This window comes from Schistocerca nitens, chromosome 2, assembly GCF_023898315.1.
Source record: "Schistocerca nitens isolate TAMUIC-IGC-003100 chromosome 2, iqSchNite1.1, whole genome shotgun sequence".
Lineage (NCBI taxonomy): Eukaryota > Metazoa > Arthropoda > Insecta > Orthoptera > Acrididae > Schistocerca > Schistocerca nitens.
The window spans coordinates 288,557,787-288,583,221 of NC_064615.1; the positions used below are offsets into that span (position 1 = coordinate 288,557,787).

At 48.8% G+C, this 25,435-nt stretch overlaps 1 protein-coding gene across 1 annotated transcript in view; it reads right to left on the reverse strand.

Moving 5' to 3' along the window:
• The window catches only part of LOC126234990 (uncharacterized), a 71,641-nt gene that overhangs the window by 24,721 nt on the left and 21,485 nt on the right, over positions 1–25,435 (reverse strand). The window contains exon 2 of the mRNA XM_049943726.1: positions 17,965–18,254. Coding sequence (XP_049799683.1) covers positions 17,965–18,254 — 290 coding nt within the window. The remainder of the gene's footprint in view (positions 1–17,964; positions 18,255–25,435) is intronic.

Below are 25,435 nucleotides of genomic sequence, written 5' to 3' on the forward strand. Positions count from 1 at the left end.
GGAAGTGGCTGGTGTTGCCAGTATATTCCAGCGTTCTGAGGCGTGTGATAAAGTGCGATATGTTAATTACCTTGGTGACGGTGATTCTAAAAGTTTCTAACATGTTCAAGGACTGAAGCCCTATGGTGATGATGTTGCAGTGCAGAAATTTGAGCGTATTGGACACGTACAGAAGCGAATGGGAACAAGACTTCGGCGACTGAAAGCTTCGTACAAAAAACAAAAACTCATTGATGGTAAAGGGTTGGATGGGAAGGGAAGGTTAACTGACAGTGTAATTGACAAAATACAGAACTATTATGGAATGGCTATTAGGCAAAATACACAAAGTGTCGACGAAATGAAGAAGGCTGTTTGGGATTTTTTTTTTCATACTTCTTCAACCGATGAAAATCCCCAACATAGCTTGTGTCCCAAAGAAGAAGACAGTTGGTGTAAATATAACAAAGGATTGCTAACTGGTGAAGTGTACACTCATAAGCATAGTCTGCCTCATGCAATAATGGAGGTGATAAAACCTATTTTCAGAGAGTTAGCAGCACCTGAACTGTTGAAAAAGTGTATTCACGGAAAAACTCAAAACCCCCAATGAAAGTGTAAATAGTGTTATATGGTCGAGAATCCCCAAGACTGTATTTGTTGGAATAGAAACACTTCACTTTGGTGTGTATGATGCTGTTGCGACTTTCAATGATGGCAACATTGTAAGGCGCAAGGTATTTAGAAATATGGGAATGAAGATAGGTTCTAACATGGTACGAGCGATGCTTGCTTTAGACAAGGAACGCCTTCGGGCTGCAGACAGGGCTGTAAAGAGTCTAGAAATACAAGCAAGAGTAAACAGGAGGAGGAACAAGAGGAAGCTGGAGGAGTAGTTTGCAGAGGATGAAGATAATCCATCCTATGGACCTGGAATGCACTAAAAAGTTAATCCAATCTTTGTCGCTCGATTCCCAAAACTTTTATTTTCTCATACTAATTACATGTTTTCTAAGGATCTTCCAAACACATTTGTTTCAAACTTTCAGTAAATGTTACACAGTACCTTCTGCATAATTTAACACAGCCTTTTTCCATAACTGAACTAAAATTTTGTAAAATCCCTGTGTTAAGTTGTAGCCCATATTCCAATAAATAATCTGTAAAAAGTTCAACTTCCTACCTCAAATACTTTGCGAGGAAAGATTTAATTTATAAGCGTTATTTTAACATTGCAAGTATAGGGCCTTCCGGAGCCCCTTAACGTTCCGCAGCTATAGGAACAACTTCCATAACATGAGTGACCTGATCGTCGATGCTAGGAAATTGACGGTCATCTAATGTCACTAGAGAGGAGGAGTGGCCAGTCGCCTTGGGAAAACTTCCATCGTCTTTGGCGAATAGATAGCAGTTGTGGCTGTAATCGAAGGACACGTGGAAAATGGTCACTCGAATGTGTATCAGCAAGAGCGAACCATTAAAAGCGCCGAGCTAGCTGAACAGTACCGACCGAAAGGTCCAAACGGGAGTAGTTTGATGTGGATGGAGACAAAAATGTATGTTTCCAGTGTTGAGGCAAACAAGATACGTTTGGTGGAAGAGGTCAATCAATAAGGAGCCTCGTAGTCAAGGACACGGATATCCCCAAAGCGGGTGGGGGGACATTTAAGACCCCAACCAGCAAATATGGGGGTAGAAGCTGACAAAGAAGATGAAGGATATTGGCTGTTGTCGTTGGTGTGGACGATGGAATGTGTATGGTACAAAGAGAGAAGGTGTGCACACAAAGCGACAGGCACACAAAGCGACAGGCACACAAAGCGACAGGCACACAAAGCGACAGGCACACAAAGCGACAGGCACACAAAGCGACAGGCACACAAAGCGACAGGCACACAAAGCGACAGGCACACAAAGCGACAGGCACACAAAGCGACAGGCACACAAAGCGACAGGCACACAAAGCGACAGGCACACAAAGCGACAGGCACACAAAGCGACAGGCACACAAAGCGACAGGCACACAAAGCGACAGGCACACAAAGCGACAGGCACACAAAGCGACAGGCACACAAAGCGACAGGCACACAAAGCGACAGGCACACAAAGCGACAGGCACACAAAGCGACAGGCACACAAAGCGACAGGCACACAAAGCGACAGGCACACAAAGCGACAGGCACACAAAGCGACAGGCACACAAAGCGACAGGCACACAAAGCGACAGGCACACAAAGCGACAGGCACACAAAGCGACAGGCACACAAAGCGACAGGCACACAAAGCGACAGGCACACAAAGCGACAGGCACACAAAGCGACAGGCACACAAAGCGAAAGACAAAGCGAAAGACAAAGCGAAAGACAAAGCGAAAGACAAAGCGAAAGACAAAGCGAAAGACAAAGCGAAAGACAAAGCGAAAGACAAAGCGACAGCTTGGAAGAAACTGTTTAAGGGGATTGATGGCTCTAAGCACTGTGGGACTTTACATCTGAGGTCTTCAGCCCCTAGATTTAGAACTACTTGAACCTAACTAACGTAAGGCCATCACACACATCCATGCCTGAGGCAGGATTCGAACCTATGACTGTAGCAGCTGCTCGGTTCCGGACTGAAGCGCCTAGAACCGCTCGGCCACAGCAGGCGACTTTTAAGGGGATTGTGTGATAATGGATAGTATCACGCAGAAGAATCCCTGTGTGCCGGAGTGCCCTCAACAGACGGGAGATCAAACTTGACCGATTGGAAATGAGGTAAGACAAAGGGATCATCAGGATGTAGCTTTGTTTCCTGCAGACAGAAGACGACCGGGTAGTAGGATGGTAAGAGGATCCACAATTCATCCCGATTGGAACGAATTCCGCGGATTTGCCAATGGATAATTGACATTGGATGGACAGGAAAGGGAAAAACTGGACCCAGTTGCCATTAACTCAACGACCGCTGAGAGCCGGCAGCCGACGGCATGGAAAGGCATTCAGCCAAAGGAAGAAGATCCTGATTCATAGGTTGTTTGGGGGGTAGCTCCAGCCGCCAGTGATCGGCTGGTTGATCGGCCACCAGCGGTGCGTCTCGGCGACACTGAAGACTGCCGAAGGCGGCTACCGCTGGGTGGCGCTGTAGATGAGACACTCCTTTGCGGAGAAGGAGAGGAACTTTGTTTCTTATGAGCCTTCTTGGAAGCAGGACGTTGAGATGAGGGGGGCAATCGATGGTTGCGAGGTCAGGGTACGTAAAACATCTTGGCGAGTAAGGCTCTTTTGGAAGTCCAGGCGTCCGATTTTGGGGCCTATGATTTAACAGGAGCCAATGAAGGATGCCCCGTAGAGTGAGCAGGTAATAGCGGGGAGGTTGAACGGGCGATCTTTGGGCTGGCCGATCTGACGACTGTGGCGCTGAAGGTGAGATCGCAAGTCTGCATGGCTACCTCCTTAGTAGGCCGAGGAGTCGCAAGGACAGTGCTGTATTTACCCGCTGTGAACACAGTGGGCTTTCTACTGGCGAATAACTTACGAGCAGCAAAGGTAGACACCTTTTCAGTCACTCGAATTTCCTGAGTAATGCGTTCATCTTTGAAAATAGTGTAATCTCTAGAGGAAGAAGCGTGGTCCCCCATGAAGTTGATGCAACGAGGGGATCCCTGCCACATGTGACGCATTTGGCCAGCTGGGAAAACGACTCGCTGGTATGATTAAATAGCTGACACTAATAACACGTAGGGCTGGGGACATAACGAACTGAAATATTTCATATCCCAATTTAATATTCGATGGGAGTTGAACCGTGTCAAATACCAAGAAGAGATTGTGGGTTGATACCAAGTTCTAGTGAACCCTTTTGATGACTATTTACGGCCGTTACGCCCTGGTCAGACAGGTAATTTTGAATGTCCTCGTTGGATAATCCGTAGTTTGAGCGTGTATAAACCACCCCGCATGATTAATTTGAAGTACAGCGCGCTTCCACCCGGACAGGGAAGGTGTGTAGCAGTATAGTTCACAGCAGTTTTTGTGCCTGGAGGGCACCGACTGTTTTTAACAACAAGGTGCCATTTCGTAATAGGGAACAAGACTTTACAGGACCTGCAACTGCGTCGACACCTTTCTGAATAATGGAAGGGTTGACAGTGGAGCATTCTTTACCTTCGTCAGACAGAGAAACAACTAGGAAGCTTGGAACTGATAGAAGAATTGTCCATGGCTGAGACTCATCTAGCTTTCTCTTGTGGGCAGAAGTTGTAAAAGCATTGGAAACCATTGCTAAAGTATCTCCGATGGCGCGCTCCATCCTCGTTGGGGCCCTCTCTGAGGGCACTCCAATCTTAGGTGATTGTCCACACCTCAGGTCACATCTCCCGAGAAACAGACGGAAGGACCAGACGTCACGTTCGGAAGGTACCAGCTCGGGTAATCACCCCACCCTGGCCCTGGCCTTTACTAGGGGGTACGTACGTGCCCTACTTGTCTACCCAGGGTGGGGAATTACGCGTTACCCTATCACCAGCTACGCGTGGGAACGCTTGGGTCGACCTTCAGACACGCACAGGGAGGAAATAGGAATGGAGTAACAAAGAAGAGGAGAGGTCTCAAACGCCGTAGTGGAGAAGAGGGTAAAGAGAAGAGGCAAGGAAAAGTGAAGGACAAAGGGAGGACAGAGACTATCCAGCATAGAGAGCAAAGAAGAGAAACTACATCTTACAGTCAGAAGCGTCCGTCCTCATAGAGAGGGAGAAGGAAGGGCAGGGGCGGGAGAATGGGGAGGCGGAGGGATCGGGGACAGGGAGGGATGTGGAAAAGTTAGGGATGTGGAAAAGTTAGGTATGCAAGAGTTGTGGATCCCCCGGGGGTTACTGTGACTGCATGGTGTATATACAGAATAGTCAGAAACCGTCTGAAAAGCTTGTGAGGGTGTTACAGGTTATGTTATACTGAGAAATAATCTTTCCTAGTTAATTAGCATTGAAATTGGACAATCAGGCCATTGAACAGCCTGTCACAGAGAGTGTCGCCAAAAGTGTTGTTCGTGTGGTTCTTCTCGAACCGAACAAACGTAGCTTTTGCTCAGTTAGCTTAAATTTATCACAACCCAAAGAGGCATATTAACTCGTAACCAGCATTTGAACAAGTGTTAACTCACAGACCCAGTCATGCCTTCGCATTACCGCATTTTAGGGCGTGTAAGTGCTTTAATTTTAATGCACAGTGATCTGGTTGGCTAAGTTCAATGCTAATTAAATACTAAAATATACAGCGCATGTAACTTACTTTATTATTTTTCAGCACAGCCTACCCTACAACACCTTTAGAAATTTTTCAGATTTTCTGACCTCGCCATATATCCGTTAGCATATGACTTATTTGGAGGATGTCTGCCAGTAGGTACTGATCTATCAGACTAGAGGTTGGTTGGTTGATTTGGGGGAGGGGACCAAACAGCGAGGTCATCGGTCCCATCGAATTAGGTAAGGGAGTCGGCCTTGCCCTTTCAAAGGAATCGTCCAGGCATTTGCCTGAAGCGGTTTAGGGAAATCACGGAAGACCTGAATCAGGATGGCCGGACCCGGGTTGGACCTGTTGTCCTCCCGAATGCGACTCCAGTGTGATAATCACTGCAAGAGCCTCCTCGGTATAGGAGCAGAGTGTGTAACGGTGATTTTCTTATGCTAAACGTACCCGCTAACTTCCGGTAACGTCCACTCTGAGTAACGAAAATTCATCTTGTGAGTTACTAAGTTACGTTTCATTTTGTCTCACGGTACGACCATTACAATGTAACATCACTGCCGCTCCGCTGTTCGTATTCACACGAAGGTCATCCCAATTTGTTTTCGTGTGTGGTAAATTCCAGTGGCAACCTTCTGTACAATAGTTAATTTGTTTATATTTTCTTTCTCCTACGCGTGGACTTTTGACAGGGCTATAATTTATTCTCGTCGTGGCAGGTAGTTTTACAGAGGAGCTCAGAGCTGTTTTCAAGTACGTAAGAAAAGCGACTAAAAGCCACGAGTCTCACACACTTACAATCTTAAAAGTGTACGTATAGATTCAGTATCTGGAGATAAAAGGTGAACTGACTATACTGATGGATGCAAGTAGTTACATCCTGTGAATCTGATGGCAACCTGTCCTGCATCTTTAAAGGAAGTGACGCTAAACCATGATAAAACCAGGTCTTCGCAAACGCACGCACTCAAAACGTTGTCAGCAACGCTGACGGACTGGCCTGTTTGGTAGGCAACCCGCCGAGCAGCAGAGTGGCCTGCATGCAGCACCGGGAAGATTCTACCCCCTACCCAGTTCCACAGCTTTGCATCTACCATTACCTGTATCAACCACTTTACAAACCTCATTCAAATTGTCATACGTAAGTTGCTGAAACCTCTAGTCTGAAAGAAAAATCAGAGAAATGACTAAGCACTAGCTCAAGCTTTTGAGTGCAGGTCGAATGCCCCCCTGGATAGCCCAATAAGCTGCTCTGTTGGTGAAACCCAGGATTCCGTGTCACAGTCCCAGTTTGGCTCACAGAATTACTCTGTCAAAGTCTCAAATCCAACATAACTGCTTTCTAATGTTTAGGCTGAAATTTATCTGTAGAGTAGGCAGGTATATTTCCATTAGCGTCGTAGTCGAGACAAATATTTACAGAAGTTGTGGATGGTAATATACGTGATACATGTGGCAACGTAAGTAACTTCATTCAGTGTATACTGTACCTAATACAATCATTTCTTTCGTGCTATAGCCAAGTAAAACACGCATGTTTAAAATATAGCAAAAATGGTTCCTTAGCACGTTTAAGAAATAAAGGAGTTAATTAAAAATAAAAGGTGAACTAATGGTCTAAATATTTAATCTTTTTTAGGCGCTGGTCAACAGCACGTACGAATTTTGCAAAACTTAGTACACTGTGCTGTCTGATGATTTTTTTCTGGTACCAATTTAGTCTTAAACCATCTTCAATTGCAGGAAACTTATCGCTTTGTGCGTGAGCCATCATATCGTAATCTCGCTACGATTTTTCATTTATACAGGGTGTTACAAAAAGGTACGGCCCAACTTTCAGGAAACATTCCTCACACACAAATAAAGAAAAGATGTTATGTGGACATGTGTCCGGAAACGCTTGATTTTCATGTTAGAGCTCATTTTAGTTTCGTCAGTATATACTGGACTTTCTCGACTCCATGGCCTCCACGCTCTCCTGACCTCAACCCTCTTGACTTTCATTTATGGGCGCGTTTGAAAGCTCTTGTCTACACAACCCCGGTACCAAATGTAGAGACTCTTCGTGCTCGTATTGTGGACGGCTGTAATACAATATGCCATTCTCCAGGGCTGCATCAGCGCATCAGGGATTCCATGCGACGGAGGGTGGATGCATGTATCCTCGCTAACGGAGTGTGGTGTCACCGCCAGACACCACACTTGCTAGGTGGTAGCCTTTAAATCGGCCGCGGTCCATTAGTATACTTCGGACCCGCGTGTCGCCACTATCAGTGATTGCAGACCGAGCGCCGCCACACGGCAGGTCTAGAGAGACTTCCTAGCACTCGCCCCAGTTGTACAACCGACTTTGCTAGCGATGGTTCACTGACAAAATACGCTCTCATTTGCCGAGACGATAGTTAGCATAGCCTTCAGCTACGTCATTTGCTACGACCTAGCAAGGCGCCATTATCAGTTGCTATTGATATTGTAAAGAATGTACAGACAAGAGCTACGTTTATTCCAGTAATATTGAAGTTAAGTATTCCACCAGTTACATCCTTTTTTTCCTAGTCTAACTTCCTTGTCCTGTTCCAGACCTCACGCCAGACTGCGTGAGCTAAAACGCGTGCCTTTCGGCTTCCTCTAAATTTAGTGGGTTTGTCTCCGGTCAATCCACAACATTTTGGCGACGAGGTTTTCCGCGTTCTTATCGATATTGCCCTGATTTACTTGTGTAATGGCTTCGCCACAATCTCCAGATGTACTGTCCGAATTTTATCGCTTACAGAATCAGCACACGCAGGCCTTACTGGATGCCCTTGGACAGCTCGTCCAGGGTCAACGTGCAATGCAAAACGATGTGGCCGCCGCCGCTCCACCGCTACCGCAGCCACAACACGCTGTTGCACCAACTTTTCGTCCTTTTGATGCTGCACTCGAAAGCTGGACGGAGTGGTCACGCCAATTTGGATTCCATCTCGCCACCTACAGAATTCAAGGTAACGAGCGGCAGCCTTTTCTCCTTTCCTCCGTAGGCGTCCAAATGTACCGTGTGATAGTGAAATTATTTCCCCGACGCGCCGTAGCAACTCTGTCCTACGACGAAATTTTGTCTGCATTAGATGCATATTTCAAAGAATCAGTCACTGTAGTTGCAAAAAGGTATACCTTCTTTCGTACAAAACGTACGGCCGGTCAAACTAATCGGGAGTGGGTTGCAACCTTGCAAGGCCTTAATAGGGATTGTGCTTTTGAGTGTGAATGTGGACTCCCTTATTCAGTTGCACAGAACACTTCTGATGTTCATATAAGGGAACATATTTTGAAACTAGTCAATCCCTCCTTTCAACAAGTGATGGACATATTGGATCGGCAGGACACACTTTTCTTTGCTCAGGAATCATTTGAAACTTCGCCACCTGTGTGTCAGGTTAACCGGCCCGCCGGGCGCGCTGCACGGAACAGTAAACAGCCCTCGCGCCCATCCGCGCAGCTGCCACCAGGCTCTCAGCCACGTGTGCCACACAGGCAAGCCAATGCAGTGCTAAAATCATGCCCGCGGTGTGCTACTAGACATTCGCGTGAGAACTGCCCATCACACCAGGCTATTTCCTTTTTCTGTAATAAAAAAAGGACATGTTCAAAGTGTGTGCCAGAAAAAGCTCAGATCGGACACTTACAACCATTCCAGGCCCTTTGCTTCAAACTTCGACCATGGAAATTCATGTAGTTCATTCCACTCCGCCCAGTGCCACTCTCTCTCACAGTGACTGTGTTCGTCCCACAAACAGTGAGCGTCGACATCGACGGAAATCCCGTCATGTCACAAGTGATTTTGTACCAGTGTCAGTTCACGTTGCACGAGACAGTCTCTCTTGTCAACAGGACAATAAACTTTTTGTAGACTTGGACATTAACGGCAAAGTGATATCATTCCAGCTCGATACCGGAGCTGCAGTTTCACTGATCAATCAAGACATGTACAAACAGCTGGGCACACCTCCGTTGCATGCCGCAAATGTTAAGCTAACTGCATATTCAGCTCACGGGCTCCCTGTGTTAGGACAGTGCAGCCTTCTTGCTACATACAAAGGACAAACAAAACTTGTGTCATTTTACGTCCTTCATGCTTCTTCTGCAGTGAACTTGTTTGGTTTCAATTTAGTTCAGTTGTTTAACTTGTCTATAGTAAATCAGGTCCTATCAGGGAACCAGACTATGCCTTCAGACAGTGTTTCTCGTCTATGTGAAGAGTTTGCAGACATTTTTGCACCGGGCCTTGGTTGCGCTAAGAACTATAAAGCACATTTGGAACTGAAAGTAAACGCGCAACCGAAATTTTTCAGAGCGCGCAATGTTCCCTACGCATTGCGTGATGAGGTCGCAAGAACATTACACGATTTGGAATCACAAGGTGTGATTGAACGTGTGCAGGCGTCTCTCTGGGCATCACCCTTAGTAATTTTTCCAAAGCCTTCCGGAAAATTGAGACTTTGTGTAGACTTCAAGGCAACAGTGAATCCACAAGTAGTGATTGCAACTTTTCCTTTACCCCGCCCGGAAGATCTTTTTGACAAACTGTGCCCGGGTAAATATTTTTCGAAGTTGGACCTAGCGGATGCGTACTTGCAAATACCGGTGGACGAAGATTCCCAGCGCGTTTTAGTGGTTAACACGCATCTTTGTTTGTACCGATTCAAATGACTGCCATTCGGGTGTGCATCCGCCCCTGCATTGTTTCAGCAATATCTGCAAACTGTTTGTGCGTCGGTCCCTACTGCAGCAAAGTATCTGGACGATATTGTGATCTCCGGAAAGACGGAAGAAGAACATTTAGCCTATCTCAGAACATTATTTCAGGTCTTGCGACAAAATGGTCTTCGCTTGCAGAAGGACAAATGTGTGTATTTTGCTCGTGACTTACCCTACCTGGGACATGTACTCAATGCCCAAGGCATACATCCCAGTCCCGAGCACCTCCGTGCTATACAAGACTTGCCTTCGCCGCAGAATTTGAAGCAGCTACAGAGTATGCTGGGAAAAATTATTATCATCGCTATTTGCGCCACGCCTCTTCCATTTCAGCTCCGCTTCATCGCTTACGCCGTAAAGGCGTTCCGTTCGTCTGGACGATGGAATACGAAGGCGCCTTTCTCCAGTTGAAATCGGCGTTGCTTTCCAATACTTGCCTTACGCCGTTCGATCCCCAGAAACCCCTTTTGTTGATGGTAGATGCATCGGATTTCGGGATCGGTGCTGTGCTTGCGCACAAAGATGGATCGCACGATCGCCCTATTGCCTTTGCATCCAAATTGCTCTCGTCCGCGCAAAGAAATTATTCACAGATCGAGAAAGAAGCATTGGCTCTCGTATTTGGTGTTACTAAGTTTCATGATTTCTTGTATGGTCGTCACTTTACCATCATCGCAGACCACAAACCTTTGACATCGCTTTTTCATCCGAACAAGCCTGTACCTCCGCGTACAGCGCAGAAATTCATTCGCTGGTCTATTTTCCTCTCGCAGTACCGCTACGATATCTTGTATCGGTCCACTGTTACGCACGGGAACGCCGATGCGTTGTCCCGTTTGCCTGTTGCTGAGGATTAAGCATTCGATTCCTCCGAATTTGCTTGCATGTTCATTGATGCGGTAACCGATGACGTGGTCTAATCGTTTCCGATTGATTTTCGTCGTGTAGCTACAGCCACAGCTGCTGACCCTGTCCTTGCTACCGTTCTGCGTTTTGTTGCTACGCAATGGCCCTTGTCAAAGTCACGGATCCGGGATCCGTTGGTTCGCCGATTTTTTGCTCACAAGTAGAGACTTTTTGTTCGACGTGGTGTTTTGCTGTTGCGTTCTGATAATGATCAGTCCAGGGTCGTGGTCCCCCGTTCGTTACAGTCCTCTGTCTTACGGCTTCTCCACCAAGGACATTGGGATATAGTGAGAACGAAACAACTTGCTCGTCAGCACTGTACTTGGTTCGGAATCGATGCTGCGATTACGAATATGTGCTCTTCTTGCATGGCGTGTGCCGAACAACAATCTGCACCACCGCGGAAATTCTTTGCATGGCGAAAAGCCACTTCTCCTTGGCAACGCTTACACATCGATTTTGCTGGTCCATTCTGGAATGCTCGATGGTTGGTTGTGGTAGATTCATTCAGTAATTTCCCTTTTGTTGTCCGGATGTCTTCCACGACGTCATCTGCCACCATCCAAGCGTTATCTGCTATCTTTTGCATTGAAGGTCTTCCACAGACTATTGTTTCCGACAATGGCCCCAATTCATGTCCGCAGAATTTCAGTCATTCTGCAAGGCCAATGGCATTCAACATCTGACGTCCGCGCCGTTTTCGCTACAGTCAAACGGTGCCGCTGAACGATTGGTCAGGACTTTCAAGTCACAGATATTGAAGTTGAAAGAGTCGCATTATCGGGAGGACGCGTTATTGCTCTTTTTGTCCTCGTATCGCTCTCAGCCCCGAGATGGTCACTCGCCGGCTGAGTTGCTTCACGGTCGCCCTCATCGCACCTTGATGTCTTTGCTACATCCGCCGCATCAGGTTCCTGTGCAGCGGCAGACACCTGCTTTTGCTCCGGGCGACGTTGTCTACTATCTTAGCTATCGAGGTTCACGGCGTTGGCTCGAAGGGCGCATTCTTCGCTGCCTCGGCCGCGCTATGTGTCTGGTTTTGGGGGCCTCTTGTGAGGTGCGTCGGCATCTCAATCAGCTGCGACTCTGTCGTCGCACGGGTTATGCCGCTCCCCGTCTGCTTTCAGCGACGGTGCCGTCCGGTCAGCGGCCTGGGGACCCATCTACTGGCTCGCCTCAGCCCCAGGTGTTACCGACGCTGCCTTCCATTTTGCCCCATGGCGACGCGCCGCCGCCGCCGCCTGTTCTCCCGCCGGCGACGCCCGCAGTGGACGCGTCGCTGCAACCACCGGGCGCCTCCCTGGGTCACGCACTGCCGATCGCTTCCCGTGACCGCACGTCCTCCGACACGCTCCGGACCATATGGCGTCTTCGCCCGTCGAGTGCCCCGGCCCGATGGAGGTCGACCCTTCGGCCCCTTCCGTCTCTCTACGGGCGCATACGTCGCATGTTGGCGTGCACCCTGGAGCAGGTTTACAGGCGTTTCCTAGCTCCCCTCGGACCGAATGGCAGGGTGCGGGTGGCACAGCCTCGCCTGTTAGGCTCCCCACCTTGTCGCATACGTCAACATGGGGTCCTCCCCACGGCAGGCGGAAGCCTTATGCCACAACCGTGCGCCGATTTGCCGGGGAGGAATGTGGTGTCACCGCCAGACACCACACTTGCTTAGTGGTAGCCTTTAAATCGGCCGCGGTCCATTAGTATACTTCGGACCCGCGTGTCGCTACTGTCAGTGATTGCAGACAGAGCGCCGCCACACGGCAGGTCTAGAGAGACTTCCTAGCACTCGCCCCAGTTGTACAACCGACATTGCTAGCGATGGTTCACTGACAAAATACGCTCTCATTTGCCGAGACGATAGTTAGCATAGCCTTCAGCTACGTCATTTGCTACGACCTAGCAAGGCGCCATTATCAGTTGCTATTGATATTGTAAAGAATGTACAGACAAGAGCTACGTTTAATCCAGTAATATTGAAGTTAAGTATTCCACCAGCTACATCCTTTTTTTTCCTAGTCTAACTTCCTTGTCCTGTTCCAGACCTCACGCCAACCTGCGTGAGCTAAAACGCGTGCCTTTCGGCTTCCTCTCAATTTAGTGGGTTGGTCTCCGGCCAATCCACAATACGGAGGACATTTTGAACATTTCCTGTAACAAAGTGTTTGAAGTCACGCTGGTACGTTCTGTTCCTGTGTGTTCCCATTCCATGATTAATGTGATTTGAAGAGAAGTAATAAAATGAGCTCTAACATGGAAATTAAGCGCGTCCGGACACATGTCCACATAACAACTTCTCTTTGTGTGTGAGGAATGTTTCCTGAAAGTTTGTCCGTACCTTTTTGTAACATCCTGTATATGCAGTTACAGATTTCAGAAGTAACGTATGTCAATGCATTCATGGCATGTGATAAATCTGCGATAAGTTTTCTGCCGCTGAAGATGGTTTAAGATCGAAGCGGGTAGAGTAAATATTGTCACAGACAGCACAGTTTAATGCATTTTGTAATATATATATATATATATATATATATATATATATATATACTCCTGGAAATGGAAAAAAGAACACATTGACACCGGTGTGTCAGACCCACCATACTTGCTCCGGACACTGCGAGAGGGCTGTACAAGCAATGATCACACGCACGGCACAGCGGACACACCAGGAACCGCGGTGTTGGCCGTCGAAATGGCGCTAGCTGCGCAGCATTTGTGCACCGCCGCCGTCAGTGTCAGCCAGTTTGCCGTGGCATACGGAGCTCCATCGCAGTCTAACACTGGTAGCATGCCGCGACAGCGTGGACGTGAACCGTATGTGCAGTTGACGGACTTTGAGCGAGGGCGTATAGTGGGCATGCGGGAGGCCGAGTGGACGTACCGCCGAATTGCTCAACACGTGGGGCGTGAGGTCTCCACAGTACATCGATGTTGTCGCCAGTGGTCGGCGGAAGGTGCACGTGCCCGTCGACCTGGGACCGGACCGCAGCGACGCACGGATGCACGCCAAGACCGTAGGATCCTACGCAGTGCCGTAGGGGACCGCACCGCCACTTCCCAGCAAATTAGGGACACTGTTGCTCCTGGGGTATCGGCGAGGACCATTCGCAACCGTCTCCATGAAGCTGGGCTACGGTCCCGCACACAATTAGGCCGTCTTCCGCTCACGCCCCAACATCGTGCAGCCCGCCTCCAGTGGTGTCGCGACAGGCGTGAATGGAGGGACGAATGGAGACGTGTCGTCTTCAGCGATGAGAGTCGCTTCTGCCTTGGTGCCAATGATGGTCGTATGCGTGTTTGGCGCCGTGCAGGTGAGCGCCACAATCAGGACTGCATACGACCGAGGCAACACAGGGCCAACACCCGGCATCATGGTGTGGGGAGCGATCTCCTAAACTGGCCGTACACCACTGGTGATCGTCGAGGGGACACTGAATGGTGCACGGTACATCCAAACCGTCATCGAACCCATCGTTCTACCATTCCTAGACCGGCAAGGGAACTTGCTGTTCCAACAGGACAATGCACGTCCGCATGTATCCCGTGCCACTCAACGTGCTCTAGAAGGTGTAAGTCAACTACCCTGGCCAGCAAGATCTCCGGATCTGTCCCCCATTGAGCATGTTTGGGACTGGATGAAGCGTCGTCTCACGCGGTCTGCACGTCCAGCACGAACGCTGGTCCAACTGAGGCGCCAGGTGGAAATGGCATGGCAAGCCGTTCCACAGGACTACATCCAGCATTTCTACTATCGTCTCCATGGGAGAATAGCAGCCTGCATTGCTGCGAAAGGTGGATATACACTGTAGTATTGCCGACATTGTGCATGCTCTGTTGCCTGTGTCTATGTGCCTGTGGTTCTGTCAGTGTGATCATGTGATGTATCTTACCCCAGGAATGTGTCAAAGTTTCCCCTTCCCGGGACAATGAATTCACGGTGTTCTTATTTCAATTTCCAGGAGTGTATATAACACTTGTTCTCTCAAATACGTAATGTGTAATCAGTATGTTCCACATACTGTCCAAAATTATTAAAGCTGTTCCACATCAAGGTTTATTACGCAGTATTTAGTTATCACGCCACTGATAGTAATTCGGTTAGTTTTATTAACATTCTGCCGTCCGGCGAAACCACAGTATTGTGTGCATAGTATCGCTCAGTGGCCAACGACAACACTAGTTTCTTTTACGTTCTGTTGGTGTTTTGTTTAGGTAACAGTAAGTTACACACGTCGACAAATTGTTTGTTTTTATAAGTACTTGTGCTCTTAAATCATGGCAGACGAAAAAGACGATACGGTTATTTACGATGAATGAGCGGAGCCAAACTTGGAGGTGCCACTACATCATGATCCTTGTTGACAGACTTTCCAGTCATTTAAAACAACAACTAATAGGGCTACGTATTTCCGAAACGATAAACTGCCATGTATGTTCCAAAAACAAAGAAAAGAACAACAAACAATGTGCAAGTCTTGTGGAGTTGCATTACATCTTTGACACTGTTTTGCTGCATATCATATGGAAGATAAATACCAAGTACCAAAAACAAGGCAAATAAATGAAATTTTTTTATTTACGTATATAAATCTTCGAAATTTCATGAATGTAGGGGGAACAGGTTTGAGAACTTATGAGAACAAACTATGAGATTAGTAAAACGTAACAGTTTCTAAACTCTCTATGTCAAGAACGGCCGGGGACAAGCCAAGTAATCCGAATTAGCGCTGTCGGCGCCAAGCGAATAAATCTGTACGAGACGTGCGGACAGCAAAGTGTTAAAATATGTTAAAGAAATATGAAATTAGTATACCTACAAAGCATGCATTACCTGCACGAGAAAAAGTTCTGTATATTCGACTTCACATACCGAAACTGAAACCGTATTTCCTCTACTTTCTGAAGAATTTCACGTTCCTAAAATGTTTGAAAAGTTAGTGATGACCGAATTCGCATTCTAGAATATCTTTTCGGAAATGGAATAATATTCGAATAATCAATATTATATTCCTTTAATTCTAAATCTCATATTTCTAAAGATATGTAATTTTCGTCAAAGTTAAATATGAAAAACATAAAATTATTGAAACAAAACTTTTTTCGCGAATACTGTCGCGGGAGATGGGACAAATACGGGCGTTGCGCCCCAGTTCTACATGTCTGCGCCCTTGTTTTAATAATGCCGCCACAATTAGCATATGGTATGTGTATCACTCTGTCCTCGTTCGCGATAATACGAAATGAGTTGCTCTTTGAAGTTTTCCTATATCCTCCGTCAGTCCTATGCGATGCGGATTCCAAATTTTGCAACCATACTCGAGGAACAAGGATAGTGTAGGCAGTCGCTTAAGAAGACCTTTTGCTTCTTTTAGGTGTTCTGACAGTAAAACTCAGTCTTTGGTTCCCTTCGCCACAACATTTTTTGTGTTAGGGTTCCAGTTTAAGTTATTCGTGACCGTAATCTTACGTAGTTAGATGAATGGATAACTTTCAAATTTGTGTCATTTATCGTGCAACCAAAATTTGATGGCTCCTTTTAGCGACCATGTGGAGGATATCACTCACTCACACGCTCTCACTTTATATGTATCCAGCAAAGTCGTAGGGAAATGATTCTCACACCAAAAAGGAAAGTCTAGTAAACATGGGCTCTAAAATGCATACCTTAAGAGCTATGGGCACTCGTTCAGTAGTTGTGGTGTTTCAGTCTAGCAAAGATGAACAATTGATCATAGCTCTTAAGGTATGAATTGTAAGACCAATGTCTGCTAGACTTATTTTGATGCAAGGAACCTCTCTCCCCAGAGGCTGTCCGTGTTTTTGGGACATCCTATATACATACCCATACACATTCAGAACGCCAATGCCTTGTCGACGCAACGTGGTTGATGTCAGAACTGAGCAGGTGAAATGATTTCGTTACTTCGTCACTGTAATCCTAAATGACACTAGATCAGTGATGTAAGTGGAAAGTAGGTTAGCATTGGCAAAGCAGGGATTTGTGTGTAAGAACATTGTAACCAGCAACCAGCATGTTAGGGAGACTTCTGCGAAATCGTTTGTACGGAGTACACTGCTCTATGGAAGCATAAGTTGGACTCTGGTCAAATTTGAAAGGAATCGGCTTGAAGCTGCTGAAATGCAGAAAATGACAACGAGCTGCACGCAAAGAAAAACCGAATTGGAAGTCTTTCGGGAAGGTAACGAAGAGACGATTATTAAAGGAAATGTAAAATTATCGAAGTTATCAGCCAATAATTTCATCAGTATTCGTGAAGGGAAAGTGCTGGGAAAGAAAGGAAATACTTGGAAGACATCCAGAAGAGTGACACTTACATGGAACTGAAACGAACAGTACGACTAGTTGCATCGACAAGGCACGTTATTGTTTGGGATATTTCCCAGTTTTCGCAGCATACAGATATGTTTTTCAAATTATTTTTTAATTCGCGTCGACCTTCTGATTACTGAACTCTAAAGCATCATCTGTAAACTAGTGTTTACATTAACTAGTGTTGTTCACACTGTCTCGCAAAAACGCGTTGTTAATATCTTAATAAATGACGAAAAAGGATAATAGATCTCTATTTTCTTGAAACCAGGGTCTCAGTTGCAAAATCTTTTTTGATTAACAGGAAATGGCGCTTTACTCCCTTTTGGCTCATCACCAGATTGATTTTTACACTAATGTGGAAACAACATTTGTCCATTGATGTCCGCATGTGGCAATAAAATAAAATGTAATGTTTGTTTTCCACATTAATTTTTACGCCATCTGATGCCGAAAATGGTGAAACGTGTCCTGTTAATCAAAAAAGATTTTGCAACAGACTGTCTTATTTCAAGAAATTCATAACCGGTTGCTGTACTGGGTGCCCAGTATGCAATGGAACCAATTTTATTCGAGTAAAAAATTGTGTGTGATTAACACCCGACCTTATATAACATTACTTAAGCAGCCCAAAATTGGTCAGTACTTTCACCTGAAACGCACTCTGACTTTGTTGCATAACGATTGAAATTAAAGTAGTGAAGTCACGCTAAGGAATAACAGTTTCCCAGCGTGGAGCCGTGAAGTAGTACGGTAACAGCAGAACTGAGCTGGCGGTGTGTGGTGCCTTACCTGGCTCCCAGTGCGGGGCGGCTGCCGGCGGCGGGCAGCGCGTATGCGCCGGACCCAGAGAAGCGGCTGCTGGAGGAGCCCGAGGGGTCGTGGAGCAGGCGCAGCGCGGGGCTGCCGACGTCGAGCGCGACGGCCCGCGCGTCGAACTGGTGGTGCGCCTCGCGCAGCAGGTGCATCTCGCGGAACACCAGCGAGAGGTGGTGGCGCACGCGGCGCTCCAGGCCGCGCTCCAGCAGCCACAGCCGCACCGCGTCCAGTGCGCTCGCCCCCGTCGCAGACTCCACCTCCTCCTGCAAGCATCGCGGCAGCGCGCCGCGCCGTCTGCACTCTGACATAGCACTGGCGTCGCCAGCTTTAGATGCGACGGGCACTCAGTTCAGTAAGTAATGCAACACATTTTCTTCTCGCGTAGTTTCGCTTGAAAACTTGCTGACTTCATTGTGGGACATAATGGAATATTCCCACTTCAGCCCCTATAGTTACAATAGGTGGCTTCGCCATAAGCAACCTTCAAAATGGCGTCAAAGTAGAGAGCTGTCATTGAGTGTCTTTCCTCGGAAAACAAGATCACAGATATCCCTAGGTGCTCGCAGAAAGCCTACAGAGACTTGGTAGGGAACAAAGGGACGTTGAGTCGTTGGACAAGGTGTCTGTCATCACAACAAGTCACGCAATCATGACACAGTTGTAACTCCTGCGATGTTAGAAGGTGCGAACACACTCATTCGAGGTAATCGTCCCATCAAACACCTCGCAGCACAACTGGACGCATCTGTTGGTAGTGTGGACACACTTATCCACCACCTGGTGTACTCAGAGGTGTGTGCCTGCTGGGTTACTCTCCATGTAACAAACCCATAAGGAGCAAAGGAAAATCTTTGTGGAATATTTTGCGCGTCGTAAGGCTGATTGGGACAATTTTTTGACGATTATTGTCACAGGCAATGGAACATGGATTCATCATTTCGAAGAGGAAACAATGCTGCAGTCATGGAGTCGCACCACACCACCCCTCCTCAAAACGAAAAGTTCACACAATCAGCCGTTAGCCGTTAACATCAGGGTGGTGGTGTTCTGAGACTGAAAGCGTTATTCTGTAAGATGTCCTCCATCATGCGACATGAATACGACCTTAACGTGTTCGTCACCACAAACATGCAAAGGCTCAATTCTGTATACCCGACATACGCTCGCAAAACTTCATTGGACTGTTTTTCCTCATCCCCCTTGCAGCCCTGATTAAAAGGTTGGATTAAAAGAGGGGAAAGGGACCAAACTAAGAGGTCATCAGTCCCTTGTTCCGGATAAACAGTGCCACAAGTGTGAGAATAAAACAAACCAGACTGACAACTCAAAATGGAGTCAAAGTAAAACTCTCAATAACAATGGAGGGCAACAAACATGTAAATGGACAAAATGGAACAAAACCACATAAATTCAAGACACGGGATGGAAAGACTAAAACAACAAAGCAGATTACGATGGCTGGCTTACATTGAGAATAAAAAGAAGCCAGCCACTCGGCAACACATTAAAACCTCACCCTAGAAGCACTAGGGTGGAGGACACAGGACGAAGGACATGCGCTAAAACTTAGATCACATGATAAAGCCCACCCTCACGAATAAAACGTGAAACTAAATCAGGCGATGAGGCGTTGTCAAATAAAATTAGCGGCAACGAGTCCGGTAGCCCAATATTTCGTCGCTGGGCAGTCAGTGTGGGACAGTGCACCAGAATATGGGCCACTGTCAACCGGGCGCCACACCGACACTCTGGGGTTCTATACAGAGCAGGAGGGAACCGTGGGCCGCCCAAGTGTAGTCTCCTTTATGACACGCAGTTTTTTGTGTGTACTGTTATGCCATTCCGTCTCCCAAAGCCGAAAAACGCTACGGCGTAAGTCACGACGCAGTCAGGTTCATACGTGCCCATCTCCAGAAGCGGTTTCCACGTAGCTATTTGGCCAGCCTGTCGGCAAGTTCGTTGCCTGGGATTCTGACGTGTTCTGGGGTCCACAAAAACACCACTGAACGACAGGACTGGTCCAGGGCATACATAGACTCCTGGATGGACGCTACCAAAGAATGTCGAGGGTAGCGCTGGTCGATAGCTTTTAAGCTGCTCAAGCAGTCGGTACACAGAAGAAAATTCCTCAGGGCATGAACTGATATACTGAAGTGCACCAGCTCTGCAGTGAATACACTGCAGCCATCGGGCAAGGAATGCTGTTCAAAATGGCCTCAGTGGACGAAGACAAAGCCAACATGAACATCAGCCATCGAGCCGTTGCTGTAAACCACTTCAGAGTCCCGGAACACGTCAACAATCGAGAGGAATTTTTTTTTTTGTTTGGGTTCAAGGGCGCTCAACTGCTGAGGTCACTAGCGCCCAGCCACTGTTGTGAGAGCACATGGAATCTGGTAAAACTCAAGGGGATGGGGGGACACCAGAAGGACCTGACAAATATGCAGATAAAATAAGTAAAAAGGTTAAATGTCTTTGGACAAGCCAGTTAAAGTTATAAAACGCAGAATACGAGCAGCTGCTCGAGCGTCATCAGCTAAAACATCCGGTAAAGTAGATGGCAGGGACAGGACAACACGAAATTGACTAAAACGGGGACACGACAATAAAACATGGCGCACTGTTAACGCCTGACCACAAGGGCACTGCGGGGCTGGGTCACCGGAGAGCAGGTAGCGGTGGCTAAACCGGCAATGCCCAATCCGCAACCTGGTCAGAAGGACCTCCTTGCGCCGAGATGGTCGGGAGGATGTTGTCCAAGCAGTTGGGAGCGGTTTTACTGCCCGGAACTTGTTTCCTTGGAGGGATGACCAAGCATCCCACCACAACGACACAAGCCTCTTACAAACAACCCCACGAACGTCAGATGACGGTACACAATGGGAGGCTGGCCGAGGCAGGAGGACTGCAGCCTTGGCTGCAGCATCAGCAGCCTCATTCCCAGGCACTCCTACATGTCCGGGAACCCATAAAAAGCTGACAGAACCACCATCAGCGAAAGAATGGAGGGACTGCTGTATCCGTTGAATCAAGGGATGGACCGGATAGGGAGCTCCAAGGCTCTGAAGAGCACTGAGTGAGTCAGAGCAGAGTACATACGATGAATGGCGGTGGCGGCGGGCATACTGAACTGCCTGATGGAGAGCAAAAAGCTCGGCCGTAAAGCTGGAACATTGGTCGAGGAGCCGGTATTTAAAGGTGGCGGCCCCGACGACAAAGGCACAGCCGACACCATCGTCAGTTTTGGAGCCATCGGTGTAAATAAAGGTGTGACCGGCAAGTCGAGCACGAAGTTCGACAAACCGTGAGCAATACACTGCAGCCGGAGTACCCTCCTTCGGGAGTGAGCTGAGGTCGAGATAAATACGAACCGGAGCCTGGAGCCAAGGTGGTGTCGGGCTCTCACCCTCTCTGAAGGTGGTAGGGAGGGCAAAATCCAATTGTCGAAGCAGGCGACGGAAGCGGACCCCAGGGGGCAGCAGGGCAGACACACACAACCCGTACTGACGGTCGAGAGAATCGGCGAAGAAGGACTTGTAAGAGGGGTGGTCGGGCATAGACAACAGCCGGCAGGCATACCGACACAGCAGTACGTCGCGCCGGTAGGTCAATGGTAACTCGGCAGCTTCAGCATAAAGACTCTCGACAGGACTAGTGTAGAAGGCTCCGGTCGCAAGACGTATCCCCCGATGGTGGATGGAGTTGAGCCGGCGTAAGAGGGATGGCCGAGCGGACGAGTAGACGAAGCTCCCATAATCCAGCTTCGATCGGACGATGGACCGATACAAGCTAAGCAGGACAGTGCGATCCGCTCCCCAAGATGAACCGCTAAGAACTCTGAGGACATTAAGGGAACGTGTAAAACGGGCCGCCAAATAAGATACATGTGGAGACCAACAGTTTCCTGTCCAATGTGAGCCCTAGAAATTTAGTTGTTTCCACGAATGGGAGAACAATGGGACCGAGTTGTAAGGATGGCGGAAGGAACGCTTTATATCGCCAAAAGTTGATACAAACCGTCTTCTCTTCAGAGAACCGGAAGCCATTTGCCACGCTCCATGAGTAGAGGCTGTCTAGACAACGCTGAAGGCAGCACTCCAGGAGGCATGTTCTCTGGGCACTGCAGTAGATCGCGAAGTCATCGACAAAGAGAGAGCCTGAGACATTAGGTGGAATGCAATCCATAATTGGATTGATCGCGATGGCAAAAAGGGCTACGCTCAAGACTGAGCCCTGAGGCACTCCGTTCTCCTGGAGGAAGACGTCGGACAATACGGAACCCACACGTACCCTAAACTTTCGATCCGTTAAAAAGGAATCAATAAAAAGGGGCAGGCGACCGCGTAGGCCCCACCTGTGCATAGTGCGGAGGATACCTCCTCTCCAACAGGTATCATAAGCCTTCCCCAAGTCGAAGAACACGGCTACCGTTTGGCGCCTTCGCAAAAAGTTGTTCATGATGAATGTCGACAAGGTCACAAGGTGGTCAACAGCGGAGCGGCGGCGACGAAAGCCGCATTGGACACTGGTAAGTAGCCGTCGAGATTCAAGAATCCAGACTAACCGAGCATTAGCCATGCGCTCCATCACCTTACAGACACAGCTTGTAAGAGAAATGGGGCGGTAACTAGAAGGAAGGTGTATCCTTCCCGGGTTTGGGTATAGGAACAACAACGGCGTCACGCCAACGCATGGGGACTTGACCTTCGGTCCAGACGCGATTGTAGGTACGAAGAAGGAAGCTTTTGCCCGCCGGAGAAAGGTGTGCCAGCATCTGAACATGAATGGCATCTGGCCCCAGAGCAGAGGACCGGGACAGTGCAAGCGCACGTTCGAGTTCCCGCATAGTAAAGGGGGCATTATAAGTTTCCAGATTCAGCGAGTGGAAGGAAGGTTGCCGAGCCTCTTCTGCCTCTTTCCTGGGAAGGAAGGCTGGATGGTAATGGGCGGAGCTTGAAACCTCCGCGAAAAAGCGGCCAAAGGCGTTGGAGACAGCCACAGTATCAACAAGGACCTCATTACCTGTGGTCAGGCCAGGTACCGAGGAGTGGGCCTTAATGCCCGACAGCCGGCGCAGGCTACCCCAAACGACAGAAGAGGGAGTAAAACTGTTGAAGGAGCTGGTGAAGGAGGCCCAACAAGCTTTTTTGCTGTCTTTGATGACTCTACGGCATTGCGCTCGGAGTCGTTTGTATTCAATACAATTCGCCAACGTAGGATGGCGGCGAAAGGTGCGTAAAGCACGTCGTCGAGCACGGATAGCGTCCCTACAAGCCTCGTTCCACTAGGGGACGGAAACGCGACGTGAAGAAGAAGTAGTACGAGGAATGGAACGTTCGGCAGCATTGATGATAACAGCCGTGAGGTATTCGACCTGACTGTCACAACTGGGAAAATCGTGGTCCGGAAAGGTCGCCAGGGAGGAGTAAAGTCCCCAGTCAGCTTTCAGTATGTTCCAGCTCGAAGGACGTGGGGATGGGGTGTGGTGCAGGAGACGAACGACACAGGGAAAGTGGTCGCTCGAATAGGTGTCAGAAAGGACATACCACTCGAACCGACAGGCAAGAGTGGTAGAACAGATCGAGAGGTCCAAGTGGGAGTAGGTATGAGTAGAGTCCGAGAGGAAAGTCGGGGCGCCAGTATTGAGGCAGACAAGATTGAGATGGTTGAAGACATCCGCCAAGAGTGAGCCTCTTTGACAGGATGCAGGAGAGCCCCAAAGGGGATGATGGGCGTTGAAGTCGCCAAACAACAAAAACGGCGGGGGAAGCTGAACGATCATGTGCATCATGTCAGCCCGACTAACAGCAGATGACGGTGGAGTGTAAATGGTACAAACTGAAAAAGTAAAAGCAGAAAGAGTAATGCGGACAGCTATTGCTTGGAGTGGGGTGGTCAATGGGATGGGATGGTAATAGACATCGTCCCGAATGAGCAACATGACCCCACCATGAGCTGGGACACCGTCCACAGGGGTGAGGTCATACCGCTCCGAGGTATTATGGGTAAAGGCAATACGGTCAGTCGGGCGCAACTTGGTTTCCTGGAGACCAAGGACGAGCGGACAGTGCAGGCGGAGGAGCAGTTGTAATTCCTCCCGATTAGATCGAATACCTCTTATGTTCCAATGAAACAACGCCATCGCTAGTCAAAAAGTTGGGGGAACGAGACGGGGCAAGAGCTGGTCACCTCGACGGCCGCGGAGGGCCAGGTTGCGAGGGAACAACGCTACAACCGACGGGAGGCGGATCCGGTTCCATCGACTCGTCGCCAGCTGCGGCCGCTGTCCCTGGTTGTGTAGGAGGGGCAGCATCGTTTGCCGACGAAAGGCCAGCTGAGCGCCTGGCAGCAGAGCGTCCCGGCGAAACTGAGGACGGCCGGGAGCAGCGACTCACGGATGGAGCGTCAGACGAAATGCGCCGGGGTGGAGAGGGGGAGAGAGACTTCTTCTTGGAGGCCTTCTTGGAAGGCCGAGGAGGCACAGGGATGGTGGGCTGGACCCGAAGAAGGTCCTCACGCACGGGGTCTGTTTTGGAACGCCGGACCTCGGAAGCTGGGGTCCGGAACGTTTCCCCGATGGACGCCTGAGAAGAGGATCGCTTCTCAGGTGGCGTGGGGGCAGGAGGAGGAGGAGGAAGGGTGGCCCCTGGGGCAGAGGGGGTGGGGGCCACGGGGGAGGAGGATTTGGAAGGGAGGGATTTGGGAGGCGGAGGCAGAGCCCCCTGATGGGCGGAGGAGGTGGAGGGGGGACAGGATAGGGGTGAGGATACCGCGGAAGGAGTGGACGCAACTGAGGCAAACGAAGTGGTCAATGGCACGGGATGGAGGCGGTCATACTTCTTCCTGGCCTCAGAATAAGAGAGCCGATCCAAAGCTTTGATTTCTTGTATCTTCTTCTCCTTCTGATATGCGGGGCAGTCTGAGGATCTAGGCGAGTGGACACCAGGACAATTAATGCACCGAGGTGGTGGGGTGCATGTATGTTCCTCACGAAGAGGACGTCCACAATCGCCACAAAGGGGCTCAGCCTCACACCGTGACGACATGTGCCCAAAGCGCAAACACCGAAAACAGCGCATAGGAGGCGGGACGTAAGGTCGCACGTCACACCGGTAGCACATCACCTTTACCTTCTCTGGGAGAAGGTCCCCCTCGAAGGCGAGGATAAAGGCCCCGGTGTCGATGCGACGGTCTTTGGGGCCGCGCTGGACTCACCGGACGAAATGCACGCCTCGGCGCTCCAGGTTGGCCCTGAGCTCCTCATCAGATTGTAGCAGGAGGTCACGATGAAAAATAACCCCCTGCGTTCTATTTAGTGCCAGATGTGGGACAATGGATACTGGGATGTCCCCTAGGCGGTCGCACGCCTGGAGCGCAGCCGACTGTGTGGCGGAGGTGGTCTTGGTAAGAACGGACCCTGAACGCATCTTGCTGAGAGCCTCGA